The 14,909-nt window shown below is 44.7% G+C and overlaps 1 protein-coding gene across 2 annotated transcripts in view; it reads right to left on the bottom strand.

Moving 5' to 3' along the window:
- Window positions 1–14,580, bottom strand: part of ANKRD28 (ankyrin repeat domain 28) — a gene marked incomplete at its 5' end in the record, with an annotated part of 86,820 nt that extends 72,240 nt beyond the window's left edge. Inside the window, one exon of one of the 2 annotated variants that reach the window (XM_083376119.1) lies at window positions 14,460–14,580. In XM_083376119.1, coding sequence (XP_083232245.1) covers window positions 14,460–14,486 — 27 coding nt within the window. Of the gene's footprint in view, window positions 1–7,066; window positions 7,167–14,459 lie in introns of those variants that run through there. The other variant, XM_083376117.1, reaches the window with a different exon arrangement.
- Window positions 14,581–14,909: the final 329 nt, after the last annotated feature.

Below are 14,909 nucleotides of genomic sequence, written 5' to 3'. Positions count from 1 at the left end.
AAGCCAGAGTGTATTCCAGTCCATGCCTTAATTGACTCTGGGGCCACCACAAATTTTATGGACTCAGCATTTGTGGCCAAATGGGCTGTTCCCCAGTGCCCGGTGGATCCGCCCATGTTAGTGGAGACTATCGATGGTCGAGTGCTCCTGTCTGGGCCTATTACGGCCGCCACGCAACCATTATGTATGGCCATCAGTTCCCATGTGGAGGCCATCCAGTTCTATATCACCTCAGACCTGCACTTCCCCGTGGTCTTGGGACTGGCGTGGCTCCGGGCGCATGACCCACAGATCTATTGGTCACAGAACTTGGTCACCTTCCCAAGCTTGCAGTGCGTGGACCACTTCCGCCATATCTGTGCCGGCCAGGTGAAGGGTTTGCCAGGGGTTTCCTTGCCTCCCGAACTGTCCGACTTTGCTGATGTGTTCAGCGAGACAGAGGCGGATCAATTACCCCCGCACAGGCCCTATGACTGCCGCATTTAGTCCCTGATGCGCCTCTCCCAGTGGGGCGTTTGTACTCCATGTCAGACCCCGAGTTGGCTGCATTGCGGGACTTTCTGGAGAAGACTTTGGCTCGCGGTTTCATTCGGCCCTCGTCCTCGCCAGTGTCTGCACCCGTGCTCTTCGTCAAAAAGAAGTCGGGCGAATTACGGCTTTGCTGCGATTACAGAAAACTCAACGCCATCACGGTGCGCAACCGTTACCCGCTGCCCCTCATCCCCGAACTCTTGGACCGACTCCGGGAGGCTAAGATCTTCACGAAACTGGACCTGCGTGGAGCTTACAACCTCGTCAGGGTTCGGCCGGGTGATGAGTGGAAGACGGCGTTTGGTACTCGCTATGGACATTTTGAGTACACGGTGATGCCGTTTGGCCTGACCAACGCCCCCGCTGTGTTTCAGCATTTCATGAATGACATTTTCCGGGATTTGTTGGATCAGTTTGTCGTGATCTACTTGGACGACATCCTGATCTACTCCCCGTCGCGTGAGGTGCACCATCAGCATCTCCATCAGGTCCTGCAGCGACTCCGAGAACATCGGCTGTTTGCCAAGTTGGAGAAGTGCCAGTTCTACCGGGTGACCATCAATTTCCTGGGTCACCGCATTTCTCCTGAGGGCATCGCCATGGAGCCGAGTAAGTTTGAGTCTTTGCAGAGTTGGCAACCCCCGCGTCGCATGAAGGATGTTCAACGACTTCTTGGGTTCGCCAACTATTACTGAACTTTCATCCCTGGGTTTGCTGCCTTGACAGCCCCCCTCACCCGGCTCCTGCAGAAGAAGACTCGGTTCCAGTGGAACGCTCCAGAACAACAGGCTTTCCAGACTTTGAAGGAAGCCTTCATGAAGGAGCTCATCTTGAAGCATCCTGACCCGCAACGGCCGTTTGTCGTGGAGGCGGACGCCTCCGACATTGCCATTGGGGCAGTGTTACTCCAGGCAACGACGCCCAGCGGTACCCTCTTCCCTTGTGCGTACCATTCACGAAAACTGAACCCTTCGGAGCGCAATTATACAATCTGGGAGAAGGAGCTGCTGGCCATCAAAGCGGCGTTCGAGGCCTGGAGGCATCATCTGGAGGGAGCGCGGCATCAAATCGAGGTCCGGACGGACCATAAGAATCTGGAAAGCCTGCAGACCGCTCGGAATTTGAACCAATGCCAGATCCGGTGGTCTCTTTTCTTTGCGAGGTTTGACTTCCGGGTTCGGTACATACCTAGCGGGCACAATCAAAGAGCGGATGCTCTGTCCAGGAAGCCCGAATATTCCCGAGTGGAAGACAAGCTTCTGCCCAGGACAGTGATCCCCGTCGAGTCTTTTGCTGCGGTGCGGAAGCCGGTTGATATACGGGCTCGGATCTGGGAGGCACAGCAGCAGGAGGTGTGGGTGGCTCAGCGGGAGGAGGAAGTGGGGCCAGATTCTCCTTGGATGGTCACGGATGGACTCTTGTATTATCGTGACCGGCTCTACGCTCCGGGAGGGCCACTCAGGGGACTCATCCTCAGCCAGTGTCACGATAACCCGGCAGCGGGGCATTTTGGCCTGTTCAAGACCCTGAACCTGGTCTCCCGTATCTTCTGGTGGCCCCGAGTCCAACACGATGTCCAGTCCTATGTTACCTCCTGCACCCCATGCAGGCAGGCCAAGTCAGCGACAGGGGCCCCGCCTGGATTACTGCAGCCTCTGCCAACACCCAAAAGACCCTGGGGGGCTGTGTACATGGACTTTCTGACGGATTTACCCCCATCCTCTGGTTTTACGACAGTGTATGTGGTGGTGGACATGCTGACCAAGATGGCGCACTTCATCCCATCGCGGCTTACCGTCAGCCCGCGCCACTAGTCGTATGTTCATTCAGCAGGTGTTTCGGCTGCACGGCCTCCCTGATAGAGTCGTCTCTGATAGGGGGGCCAGTTTACAGCCCGCTTCTGGCAGGAGTTGATGCATGCGTTGGATATCAAGATTTGCCTCTCGTCTGCGCATCATCCTGAAACTGACGGGGGAACCGAGAAGGTCATCGGTATCCTGGAACAATATCTGCGCTGCTACGTCAATCTGCAGCAAAACAATTGGGTGGACTATCTGGCCATAGCTGAGTTTGCATTTAACAATTCGCAGAACACCTCCACACAGATGACACCGTTCTTGGCCAATGTGGGTTATCACCCCCGTTTTTTCCCCCTTTCTCCCGTGGACTCACCGGAGCCGGCAGCGAACGACTTCATGGCAGAGTTACAGGCGATCCATCGATTGGTGCGACGTCAGTTAGAGAAGGCCAAGGTCGATTACAAAAGGTTTGCTGATCAGTCACAACGGGATACGCCTCCACTATCGGTGGGGGATCGGGTCTGGTTGTCCACCAGGAACCTACCGTCAACACGGCCGGTGAGAAAGTTAGATCACCGATATTTAGGACCGTTCCCAGTCGAGGCTGTCATCAATCCGGTCGCCTATCGCTTAACTCTGCCACGTTCCCTGCATGTGCACCCAGTCTTTCATCGGTCACTGTTGGTCCCCGAGCAACCGGCTTGTCCACTCCGCCGAGCGGAATCTCCATCAGGACCCAGTGATGGAGGCAGCACCCCCGAGTACGAGGTCGCATCAGGGATTCCCGTTGGCTGAAAGGTCGTTTCCAGTACCTGATTGAATGGAAAGGTTACGGACCAGAGGACTTCACCTGGGAAGACGCGATCGCCGTTCATGCCCCTGCGTTGGTGACTGCTTTTCATGAACAATTCCCATCCCGACCGCATCTGGATCGGCAGCCCCAGGGGAAGGGCCCTGCGGTGCGGGATAGTGTTGTGATTCAGGGTCAGCCTGTGGGTTCGGCAGTTGGGTCGGACGACGACTCAGAGGAGGAGAGGGGTGTTGAAGATCTTGATGATAGCCCTCAGGCAGGCCCCTCCCACTTGGTCACCATGGAGACCCAGCTGTGTGAGCCTGACAGTGTGGATGAAGATGACCCACAGCTGGCCCTGTTCAAGGACGCCCGACGCAGGAGGCAGTCAAGTAGGAGCAAACAGAGGAAGGCTGTGGGGCTTCTCGGAAGGAGGCAAAGAGAGGCCACGCCCTGAACTCTTTATAAAGGGAATGTTTGGGGAGGGCTGGTTTGCTGAAAGCAACCGCTCAGATAGTGTTTCAAAGCTCCTGTATCTTGGTACGTGTCTTGTTTGTTTTTGTAATAAATTTGGCAGACGTATTCCTGCCTCTTGCCGTTTATAAAGGGGTTGCCTTTTCTGCAAGGCTGGTAGCAGGCTGGTACAGAACACCTACAACTGATTAATAGACAGAGAAAGAGACTTAGAAAGGATTCACCCTTCCTGGTCAGGTAGATAAAAAAAAAGACAGCAAAAGATCTGTACTTTCAGATTCACAAAATTCCGTTGTAATAAATGGAATCTGTTCATCTTGTCATACTTCCTTTGTGATCTACTTGGAACACTGACAATATTACATCCTGGAGGTAGAATGTAACAAGCCTCATGAAGAAAAGCTCAACAGCCAAAAATCCAGGAGTCAGAGGGGCAAATCTGAAAGTTACAAAGCCCTGATAAAAAGAGGCAACAGGAAAGGAGGCAGCAACTGAGAAAACTGTGGGGAAGCTTTTTGCTTGTTTGTTCTTCCAGCAGTGGAATGAATAAAAATTCTAACCAATTCTTTCATATGGAGTAAATATTCGGAAGAAGAGAAAAATCAAGAATCCCGCTAGGAAAAAATAAATTGAAAAAATGAAAACATACTTTGCAAGAACAGAAATTAGAAACAAAATTAATATAAAAGACCAACTGAAATTTATAGAAAAAGGACTATAGTTCTAGAGCAAGCATGTCAAACTGCCAGCCCACGGGCCAGATGCATCATACAGAAACCGCGCCCACCCCATTGCCGGCAATGGGGAAAAAGTCATGATACGTTGTACATCACGTGACATCACAAGTTTGACATGCCTGCTCTAGAGTAACAATATATAGGGATTAAGACAACAGAAATAAAGAAGTCGGCAATAAACAGATATATTAGAGATATAGGATAGAAAGAATATTGTAAAACTGGATTTTAAAGAATATAGTATGCATAAGCTTACAGAAAACAGATGGTTAAAATAAAAAATAGTTTTATTAACATCAATTTCTAAACCAATTAGAGATTAATTTAGCACTTTATTTTATTTGTAAGCTTTCCTACTAAACAATACAGGTACTTCTTGCTTAGCAACCACAATTGGAACCCCAGTAGCGGTAGTGTTGTAGTCACTATGTGAAAAATTATGTGACCATGACAGGCTTACAATCTTATTTCCTCTTTGGTAAACAAATTGCCACATCACTAACAAAAAAATAATCACATGACCATGGACTTATGATTTTACTTTCATCTTCTATATTCTCTTCTAAGTGCAAACTGGTTGCAAAGCACATAAATGATCACATGACCACAGGACACTGAACAGTCATTAACATGTACTGATTGAGAAGTGCCCAAATAGTGATCATGTGGCCACAGGATAGTGTGATGATTGTAAATATGATGGATTAGTCAGCAAAATTACCCCCCGTGGATAGGGCTCGCAACTTGGGAGTCCTCCTAGATTCACGACTTACCCTGGAAGATCATGTAGTAGCCGTGACTAGGGGGGCTTTCGCCCAGGTTCGCCTGGTGCGCCAGTTGCGGCCCTATCTGGACCGGGATGCCCTGTGTACGGTCACTCATGCGCTCGTGACCTCTCGCCTAGACTACTGTAATGCTCTCTACATGGGGCTTCCCTTGAAGACCACTCGGAGGCTCCAACTGGTACAGAATGCGGCCGCGAGAGTTGTCTTGGGAGTTTCCCGGTACTCCCATGTTACACCTTTGCTCCGCGAGCTGCATTGGTTGCCAGTTGTCTTCCGGGTGAGGTTCACGGTCTTGGTTATGATCTTTAAGTCCTTACATGGCATGGGTCCGGGATACCTCGAGGACCACCTGCTGCCGGCGTCAACTCCCCTCCGCCCTTTGCGTGCCCACAGAGAGGGCCTCCTCAGGGTGCCTCCAGTCAGGGAATGTCAACTGGTGGCCCCCAGGGGGAGGGCCTTCTCTGTGGGTGCCCCGGCACTATGGAACCAACTGCCGGTTGAGCTCCGGATGGCATCGGACCTCCGATCCTTCCGTCGCGGGTTGAAGACCCATCTGTTTGAGTTAGCTGGTCTGGCCTGAAGGGGTATTTGGGTTTTTAATTGGTTTTTATTTCACTATTGTTATATTTTAATTTGGGCATGGTTTAATTTTCTTTTAATTTTTGTATACTTATTTATATATGCCCTGTGAACCGCCCTGTGTCCCTTAGGGAGAAGGACGGTATAGAAATTTAATAAAATAAATAAATAAATAAATGAAATATTTGTTTTACACTATCGTAATACCACTCAGTCATTAAATGAGGCAGTTGGTAATTGAGGACTGACTTTTAAGTCTCCCCCAAAGCTATTAAAGGGATATATAAAAACCTAGCCAAATGTCCAAGTTTCAGTTTTTGTGTCGGTTGAGTTTAGGTCAGGGGTAGGCAACCTTGGCTCTTTTATGACTCATGGACTTCAACTCCCAGAATTCCTGAGCCAGCCATGTTGAAGTTGAAGTCCATGAGTCATAAAAGAGCCAAGGTTGCCTACCCCTGGTCTAGGTCAATATGGTTATTGGTGATTCAATAAGAGAGACTGAGAGACTGACATAAACAAGACTTTACAGAAAGTCTTTATATGCACCTGTCCAAATTAATCTTCCTAATTCTCTACAATATAGCTACTTATCTAATCTTCTTGTATTTGTGTGGGAATATGGAACAAAAGTATTTTTAGCAATGTTATAGTGAACTTTAATAGCTACCACAATGAAAACAGCAAAGACAATAATTAAAGAATCTAAAAGAACAGAGAACTGAAGAGCCTATGTGCCCATTTTCCCCAATCTGGATTCAGGGGAAAAATCTGGGGAAAAAATTCAACTGCCATTCATTTGATCTCTGGACAATTAGGCACACTTCTTTATTAAAGTTCTCAATTACATGGTGATTTCTGTTCATTGAGGGGAAAGCTGAGAGTCAAGAGGATGAACTAGTCCAATCTCTATAAAACGTTGTGAACTTGTTGTGAACTATAAAACTTTATGAACTCTTGGACAAACTGAATGAAACTGAATAAGTACAAAAAACAGAACAAGGGACACATAACTAAGCAGAATACCAACAAACAACAGCCTGAGCCTACAAAGATGAAGTTAGAAAAGCTAAGGCTCAGAATGAACCTTGCAACAAATATAAAAAATAATTTAAAAAGTTTCAACAAATAAAAAAAACAAAAAAAAGTTAAAGAAACCATCAGTCCACTAATGGAGATGATGGCAAGGAAGTCACGAGCAGTAGAGAGAAAACAGAACTACTTAATTCATTCTTTGCATTTGTCTTTATACAAAAAGATAATACAACCCACTTACCAAAAACAAAAGCATAAAACACAGGCTAGGAATGCAAATTAAAATAAGCAAAAATAAGATAAAAGAACACCTGTCAGCTCTAGACACATTCAAATTACCAGATCTTGATGGATTACAACCCAAAGTTCTGAGGGAGCTGGCAGACATGATCTCTGAACCATATTTTTCAAAGTTCTTGGAGCACCAGGGAACTACCTGAGGATTGGTAAAGAGCTGATGTGGTTCCCATCTTCAAAAAAGGGGAGAAAAAACAGATTCAGGAAATTACAAACCAATTAGCCTGACATCAATATTTGGAATGATCTTGGAAAAGATATCAAACAAATATGTGAACACCTAGAAACAAAGTTATAACCAGAAGCTAACGCAGGTTTGTCAAAAACAGATGCCAAACTAATTTATTTCATTCTTTGACAAAGTGACTAAATTAGTGGATGAATGAAATGCTGTGGACATAACATACTTAAGATTTCTGTAAGGCATTTGACAAATTAGACCACTACCTACTTTTTTGGTCAGCTAAAAAAATATGGGATAGATAGCACCACCACCAGATGGGATTCGTAATTGGTTGACAAACTGCACACAGCATGTGGTCCTTAACGGAATTATATCCACATGGAGAGAAGTACGCAGTGGGGCACCCCAAGGTTCCATTTTAGATCCAGTGCTCTTCAGTATCTTCATAAATGATATAGGTGAGGGATTAGAAGGCAAACGCATCAGATTTGCAGATGACACTAAGCTGGCAGGAATAGCCAACACTCCAAAAAATAAGCTCAAGATCCAGATGGATCTCAACAAACTTGAAAACTAGGCCCTATCTAACAAAATGAAATTCAATATGGATAAAAGTAAGGCTTTACACTTAGGCAAGAAAAAACAATTGAATTGGTACAGACTACCGTAGTTTCCGGCGTATAAGACTACTTTTTAACCCATGAAAATCTTCTCAAAAGTCAGGGGTCGCCTTACACGCTGGGTGCTGAAAATTTAGGGACAGGGCTGGCTGGAAAACCTGGAGCGGATCTCCCACTTAGTCTGCGCAGGGAAAGCGGGACCAATTGGAGAAGAAGCTGCAGTCTGTGATTTTTTACAGGCTGGGGTCTGGGCGTCTTTCCTTCTAAAGTTGAAGAGCAGCTGTAGTATATCCCAACTTGAAAGGCAGGTGGGGAAGGCAGCAGCCAGAGCAGCGGCTTAGCTGTAAGGACACATTTGACTCAGGAACTGGGCGGGCTGGCTGGAAAACCTGGAGAGGATCTCCCATTTGGTCTTTTTTTTAAAAAATCCCATTTATATCCTGCCCTTCTCCGAAGACTCAGGGTGGCTTACAATTTAAAGCACAAATCAATGTGCTTAGCAATAGCCTTCATTCTATGTATATGCCTGTTTATTAGGGCTTTCACCCCCCCCCCCAAGCAGCATTATTACAAAGTCAGCTTATTGCCCCCAACAATCTGGGTCCTCATTTTACCTACCTTGGAAGGATGGAAAGCTGAGTCAACCTTGAGCCTGGTGGGATGCGAACCTGCACTAATTGCAGGCAGCTGGTGTTACTGCGCAGGGAAAGCTTTAGAGTAAATTAGGAAAAGTGAAAAAGTGAATTAGGAAAATAGGGAACGGTTGCTGGAATTGGGTAAGGGGTGACATGATAGCAGTGATCCAATATGTCAGGGGCTGCCACAAAGCAGAGGGAGCCAAGCTATTCTCCAAAGCACCTGAAAGCAGGACAAGAAGCAATGGATGGAAACTAGTCAAGGAGAGAAGCAACCTAGAACTAAGGAGAAACTTCCTGACAGTTAGAACAATTAACCAGTGGAACAACCTGCCTCCAGAAGTGGTGAATGCTCCAACACTGGAAGTTTTTAAGAAGAGACTGGACAGCCATTTGTCTGAAATGGCATAGGGTTTCCTGCCTTAGCAGGGGGTTGGACTAGATGACCTCCAAGGTCCCCTCCAACGTCTTCTTCTTCTTCTTCTTCTTCTTCTTCTTCTTCTTCTTCTTCTTCTTATTATTATTATTATTATTATTATTATTATTATTATTATAGTTTAATCCACTTGCACTGTTTTATGTTTACATGTTTGATGACAAACAGCCTTATGTTTATAAGTGACAGTTTTCCTACTAAGCACCTGCATGTCATAAGCATTTGAATTAAAATTACCATATTAAAATCAAATCTGATGTTTAATTTTTATTCGGTGTGCTTTGGAAGAGGGGTAGTCTTATACGGCGAGTATATCCCAAACCCTATAATTTAACAGGAAATGTAGGGGGTCGTCTTATACGCCCAGTCGTCTTATACGCCGGAAAATACGGTAAGTTAAATTTGGCTCAATACCAGTAACTGTGAGAGGGAGCTTGCAGTCCTGGTGGACAATCCCTTATATATGAGCCAGCAGTGTGCAGCAGCAGATAAAATAGCATATATAATCCTAGGCTGCATTAATAGAGGGATAGAATCAAGATCATATGAAGTATTTGTAGCACTTTACAAAGCCTTAGTAAGACCACACTTGGAATACTGCATCCAGTTTTGGTCACCACAATATAAAAAAGATGTGAGACACAAGAAAGAGTGCAGAGAAGAGCAGCAAAGATAATTAGGAGGCTGGAGGCTAAAAGTTATGAAGAACGGTTGCAGGAATTGGGTATATCTATTCCAGTGAAAAGAAGGACTGGGGCAACACGATAGCAATGTTCCAATATTTCAGGTGCTTCTGGGGTCAAGCTATTTTCTAATGCACCAGAAGGCAAGACAAGAAACAATGGATGGAAACTAATCGAGAGAAGCAACCAAGAACTCCAGAGAAATTTCCTAACAGTGAGAACAATTAACCAGAACTTGCCTTCAGAAGTTATGGGAGCCCCATCAGTGGAGGTTTTTAAGAAAAGACTGGATAGCCACTTGTCTAAAGTATTATAGGGTCTCCTGCTTGAGCAGTGGTTGAACAAGAAGACTTCTAAGGTACCTTTCCAACTCTGTTATTCTATGTTCATTTATTCCTTCTCCAGGCATAAACCCATAAAGTTTATGAGATTAAAATTCAATTGTTTAAATCAGTTAAGAATAATAGTATTGCTGCAAAACTCTGGCTTTGATACCCCAACATTTATCAAATAGGAATTTGGTGCTAGGATCTACCTACCTTACTGTAAACATTTTGCAGCAAGAAAAACAATATTAAGAGCCATAATATTAAAGCATGAAAAACAAACATGATAGAAATTAGCTCCCCCCTAAATGCTAAGATTTCTCCAGACAGTGCTTCCATAGTCTCAAGAATCAACAAAAATCAACTGCTAGTATTATACTACAATAAAAATGTCCAGACATAATACAAATAAAATTTAGTATGCTCCAAATTAAATAACAAAGTTTCACGATAGCAAGTTCAATTCAAAGGTAATGATACTCCTCCAAAACTCCTTGCTATTAGAGTAGAAAAAATGTCAAATTCTGCCCTTTCCTGCATCCACTCCAGAGAAACCATACTAATTTTAATATCAATGATGCTGCTGGTGCTCAGCCAGGAGACTAAGTAAATTACTTACAAAAATCTCTTGATTTAAAAAAAATGAAACATCAGTTTGAACCTATGTTTTGCAGTCAGCATTTTAAATCAACATTTCAGTTCAAACATAACAGGAAATTGATTTAATATACCAGAAATATGGACATGAAAAAGTACACATCTCAATTCTTTGCCTATTAAATAATATCTACATTTTTTAAAATTATGAAATCTAAAACAAGTTACTTAAGGATGTACATTATAAGCATGGTAATTATTTTGTATACACATCATAGGCAAAGCATATTATCTATATTCTACATCATTATTACTAATATAGTTGTAAGACTGTTATCCTGCTGCATTCTAACCAGTTTTAGAGTAGTGTATAACATAAAAAGATTAAAACAAAAGGAAGAGATTCTAACGTATGCCATAATGGCACAGTCCAACAAGGATAAACAATCTTAAAACCCCTCAAATATTCCAGAACTAGGCTGTCCTCACTCTATGGAAACTAATCTGGCTGATGGTGGTCCATATAGAGGTGATTAAGTTATTCCATAGGAGCAAGCTATCACTGAGGAAACCCTGATTATGAAATCATTCAGATGAAACTGCTTAGGTATCAGGCTTCTCAGCTAGCTTCGGTCCTTAATCTTATAGATTGGGCAGGTAATCTTGGAGATAATCAAGCCCATGCAGCACATTAAAGATAACCAGCATCTGAATTGCATCCAGAAGCTGATTGGAGCTATGGAGCTCTTCCAGCAGAAGTGTTAAATTGGCAAATCTAGATGTGTGCATCACTATCTAGGGCAGTGGTGGCGAACCTATGGCACATGTGCCACAGGTGGCATGCAGAGCCCTCTCTGTGGGCACACGCGCCATCGCCCCAGTCCTAGACCTTCAGCTGTGTTTTATAAAACCTTTTCGCTTTAGGCCTCCACCATGAGCAAAAAAAAAGAGGTTCAATCAATCAATCAATTTCAACTTCTCACGGGAAAAAAAAAGATCTCGCAAAGTCGGTCTCTAAAAGGTTTGCCATCACTGATCTAGGGCTATTGCAAATTGAGCCAACTTAAGCAAGAACATCTCCATTACATCAATTTGCAATGTATTGAAAAAGACTTCCTTCCCTCCCTCCACACCTTATGTTGACAAATTATTTCTTCCAGTGGCTTTATGTAGCTATTTAATAATGTGAAAATAACAATGGAAAACGGTCTAAGTCCTATGCTACCTCATGACATGGGCTTGACCTTTCCTACCCATCTATTGGAACTGATTTCTCAGGAAGAAAAATCACTGGAAAAAGGCATTCAACCATTGTAAAACATTGTTTTAATCTTTTTACTGTATGTTATAATGCATAATCCCTTTCAAATAATCATCATTTGATCTTAAATATTTATGGAGACATTTTGTCCCAAAAGATGCTTAACTAAAGGCATTGGACTTTCTTGGTTTTTTCCTTGAAAATGTTTCTCTTCTCATCCAAGCAGCTTATTCAGTTCTGACAGAATGGTGGGAATTGTAGGATTTATATTATTTGCAGTCATCTGGTCATTACCACTCTAAAGGTTGGTAGTTAAATCTCTGAGATCACTGAAGTCACTTGGGGGATTAGATGTACGCTCAGAGTCATCTGAATCAGAATGCACATGGGGGTGGAACCTTTTGGGGACTGCTAAAAGGATTGTGTTGTAGACCAGACATAGGTGGTGTTACATCCCTCTTCCCTTCATTGAGAGGGATGTTCAATTTTAACATATATGGCCTCTTTTACCACTCTTTCAAATCACTGGTCCTCTCTGTCCAGAATGTGGACTCTGCAGTCTTCAAAAGAGTGACCTTTGTCTTCAAATGCAGATGGATTGTCAAATCTTGTCCGGATAGGTTTGTTCTATGTTGTGCATAGAACAATAGTAACAATAGATTACTAAATTGCATTTCTGTTAAGCTGTCAGCTGACAATAGCAATATCAAGAACCAAAATACCTGGGCAAGAGTAATTAACCAAAGAACCTGTTCAGTCACACTTCCCCACACCTACAAATAGACTTCCCAGACACAAACACAACAAAAAGCAAGCCAACAGACCACCAGAAAGGATAATTAAAAATAATTAAGGACTTTTGACAGAAACACACACTAGAATGGCATGTGCAAAACAATTTAAAAACTCTGGTAAAAGAAAGTGAAAATACTTACATGAGACATAATTAAATAATTCTCAGCAAGCAAACATTAAAAAAACGCTCAAGCATGTTTGGTATCAAAGAGGTAAAATCAGAAGGCTGAATCAATCCAGAATAATCCATTTTTACTACAGTGATATATCAGCATTAATCCAGAATAAATGTAGCATATGCAATCTTTCAAGGCCAGAAAAGGAAATAGCAAAGCATACAAAAAAGTATAGCTAGAATACATGAGGATTTCTGATATGCAGTAAGCTTATCTAATTAAAAATATAACAAAACCCTAAATATGTACACCAATTAAGGAGAATATTTGTAACTCAGGGTTGAAATGAGGGGTCCTTGGTGTTCTCTGAGCTAATAAGCAAGCTCAGGAAGCACCAAGAATCCCTAAATATGTATATTAAGAAAAGCAAGCCAATGTTTTCATTAACAAAAATATTTAAAAGAAAAAAATTAAAAGCTTCATTAATATGTTTAGGAACATTACCTTTTTAAAAGTTAAATAAAAAGACACCTTGATCTCTCTCCTGTGTACTCTTAAGTAAGCAAGAAGATGATATTGATGCTGCAAAAATGGTATTGGGTTAAAAGCCCTGACAAACAGAAAAACAATATAGAGACTCACTTTAGCACAAGATCTGGCAAATGTGAGTTCAAATTCTTGCTTCATTATTAACTTCATATTGGCACTGGCAATTCACTAAATCTCAGTTGGATTGTTCTTAGCTTTCATGAAAACCTTAAATATCTCAGATCTTACGCCAATATACCTACTGTACAGCAGCAATAACCTTAAAATGGGAGAATATAATTAAGGACCTATGTCAAAGTGGGAGCTCCATTTTAAACAGATCAGGCTGAAAGACAGATGCGCCTTGAGACTCTTAGAGTAAAAGTGTGGAAAAGACAAAAAACCATGCTTGTAGCAATCTCCTTCACTAATATTCAACAACAGCAAAAGCTTCCAATGGAGGGATGCCCAAGAACACCTGGCTGAACTCTGAGGGATAAAGGAGACTACATTACACTTTGGTCGGATCCACTTCTCTCCTGTTCTTTTTGCCGACATACATAGGAGCAGTCGCTTTGGACATAACTACGGAGGGCAAAAGGTCACCGCTTTATGTCCAGTTTACGCAGCCCCTAGCTACATAAACAGTGTACATATTCAGACACACGACTGGGAAAGGGGTGTGTGTGTGTGTGTGTGTGTTCGCGCGCGAGATTGTTCTGGCCTTGAAGGAATGAGAACAGGCGGGACCGGAGAGGAGAAGGGGAAGCGACTCGCTGCCACCTGTTAGGCCCAGGCAGGGGTGACCTGGGAAAGGAGGTGGGGCCTCGAGGGACTGGGGGAGGGGATGGGTGGGTGAGGAGGGAAAGAAAAGGGGGTGTGGATTCAACAGCCCGCCACTCCTCGCCGTTTCCCTGGCAGGCGGGCACGCATCCCAGCACCTCCGCCGACACGCACGCCATCACTCGGAAGACAAACGCCTTTTCGTTCGCGGTCCTCCTCCTCCCCCCCCCCCGCCCGCCCATCTCCCACGCGCTCCGTCACTAAGACTGAAGCCGTTCAAACACGGCAGGGACACCACAACCCCACCCACCACCAGCCGTTCCCAATGCCGCCATAGTGCCTCCTTTTTCCTAACCCAGCCTGTCACCTTCTCCCAGGAGGTGAAACAGGCGGCCAGGCTGACTCCCTCAGAAAGACTAAGGGGAGCGGAGCAAGGCAACGCCGTTGGCCCTCCGCCCCGGGAACATCTACCTGCTCGCGCAGCTCGAGGAGAACCATAGTGAGGCGAGGTGAGGCTTCCCCGCCTGCGGTATCCTTGTCCTTCTCCGTTTCAGCCACCGCTCCGGCTCCTCACTTCCGCCAACGACTCCTACTCCAGCAGCCCCGCCTCCTCCCCTGTCTGGCCGCGCAGCCCGTGCAGCAGGTCCCGCCCACTGCTCCACCTCTTTCGCGTCCTCTAGGCTGGCGCCGGTGCGGGTTCTACCGAGCGGGCAAAGAGACGAGGAGGGGCGAAGGTGGCAGGGGGACAACCTTTCGTCCCACCACTTCTCCAACGATCTTTAAGCGCTCCCCAGGCTCTTTCCACTCAGGGACAGAAGCGGAATTAATCCGTCCTCCCTCCCCTTTTTATCGATGCCGCTTCTACAACCTCCGTCACTCTCCAAAGCTGATTGCACAGCTCGGAGTGACGAAACTATACAT

This window comes from Vipera ursinii, assembly GCF_947247035.1.
Source record: "Vipera ursinii genome assembly, chromosome: Z".
Taxonomy (NCBI): Eukaryota; Metazoa; Chordata; class Lepidosauria; order Squamata; family Viperidae; genus Vipera; species Vipera ursinii.
This window is presented reverse-complemented; position numbering and strand designations above follow the sequence as displayed.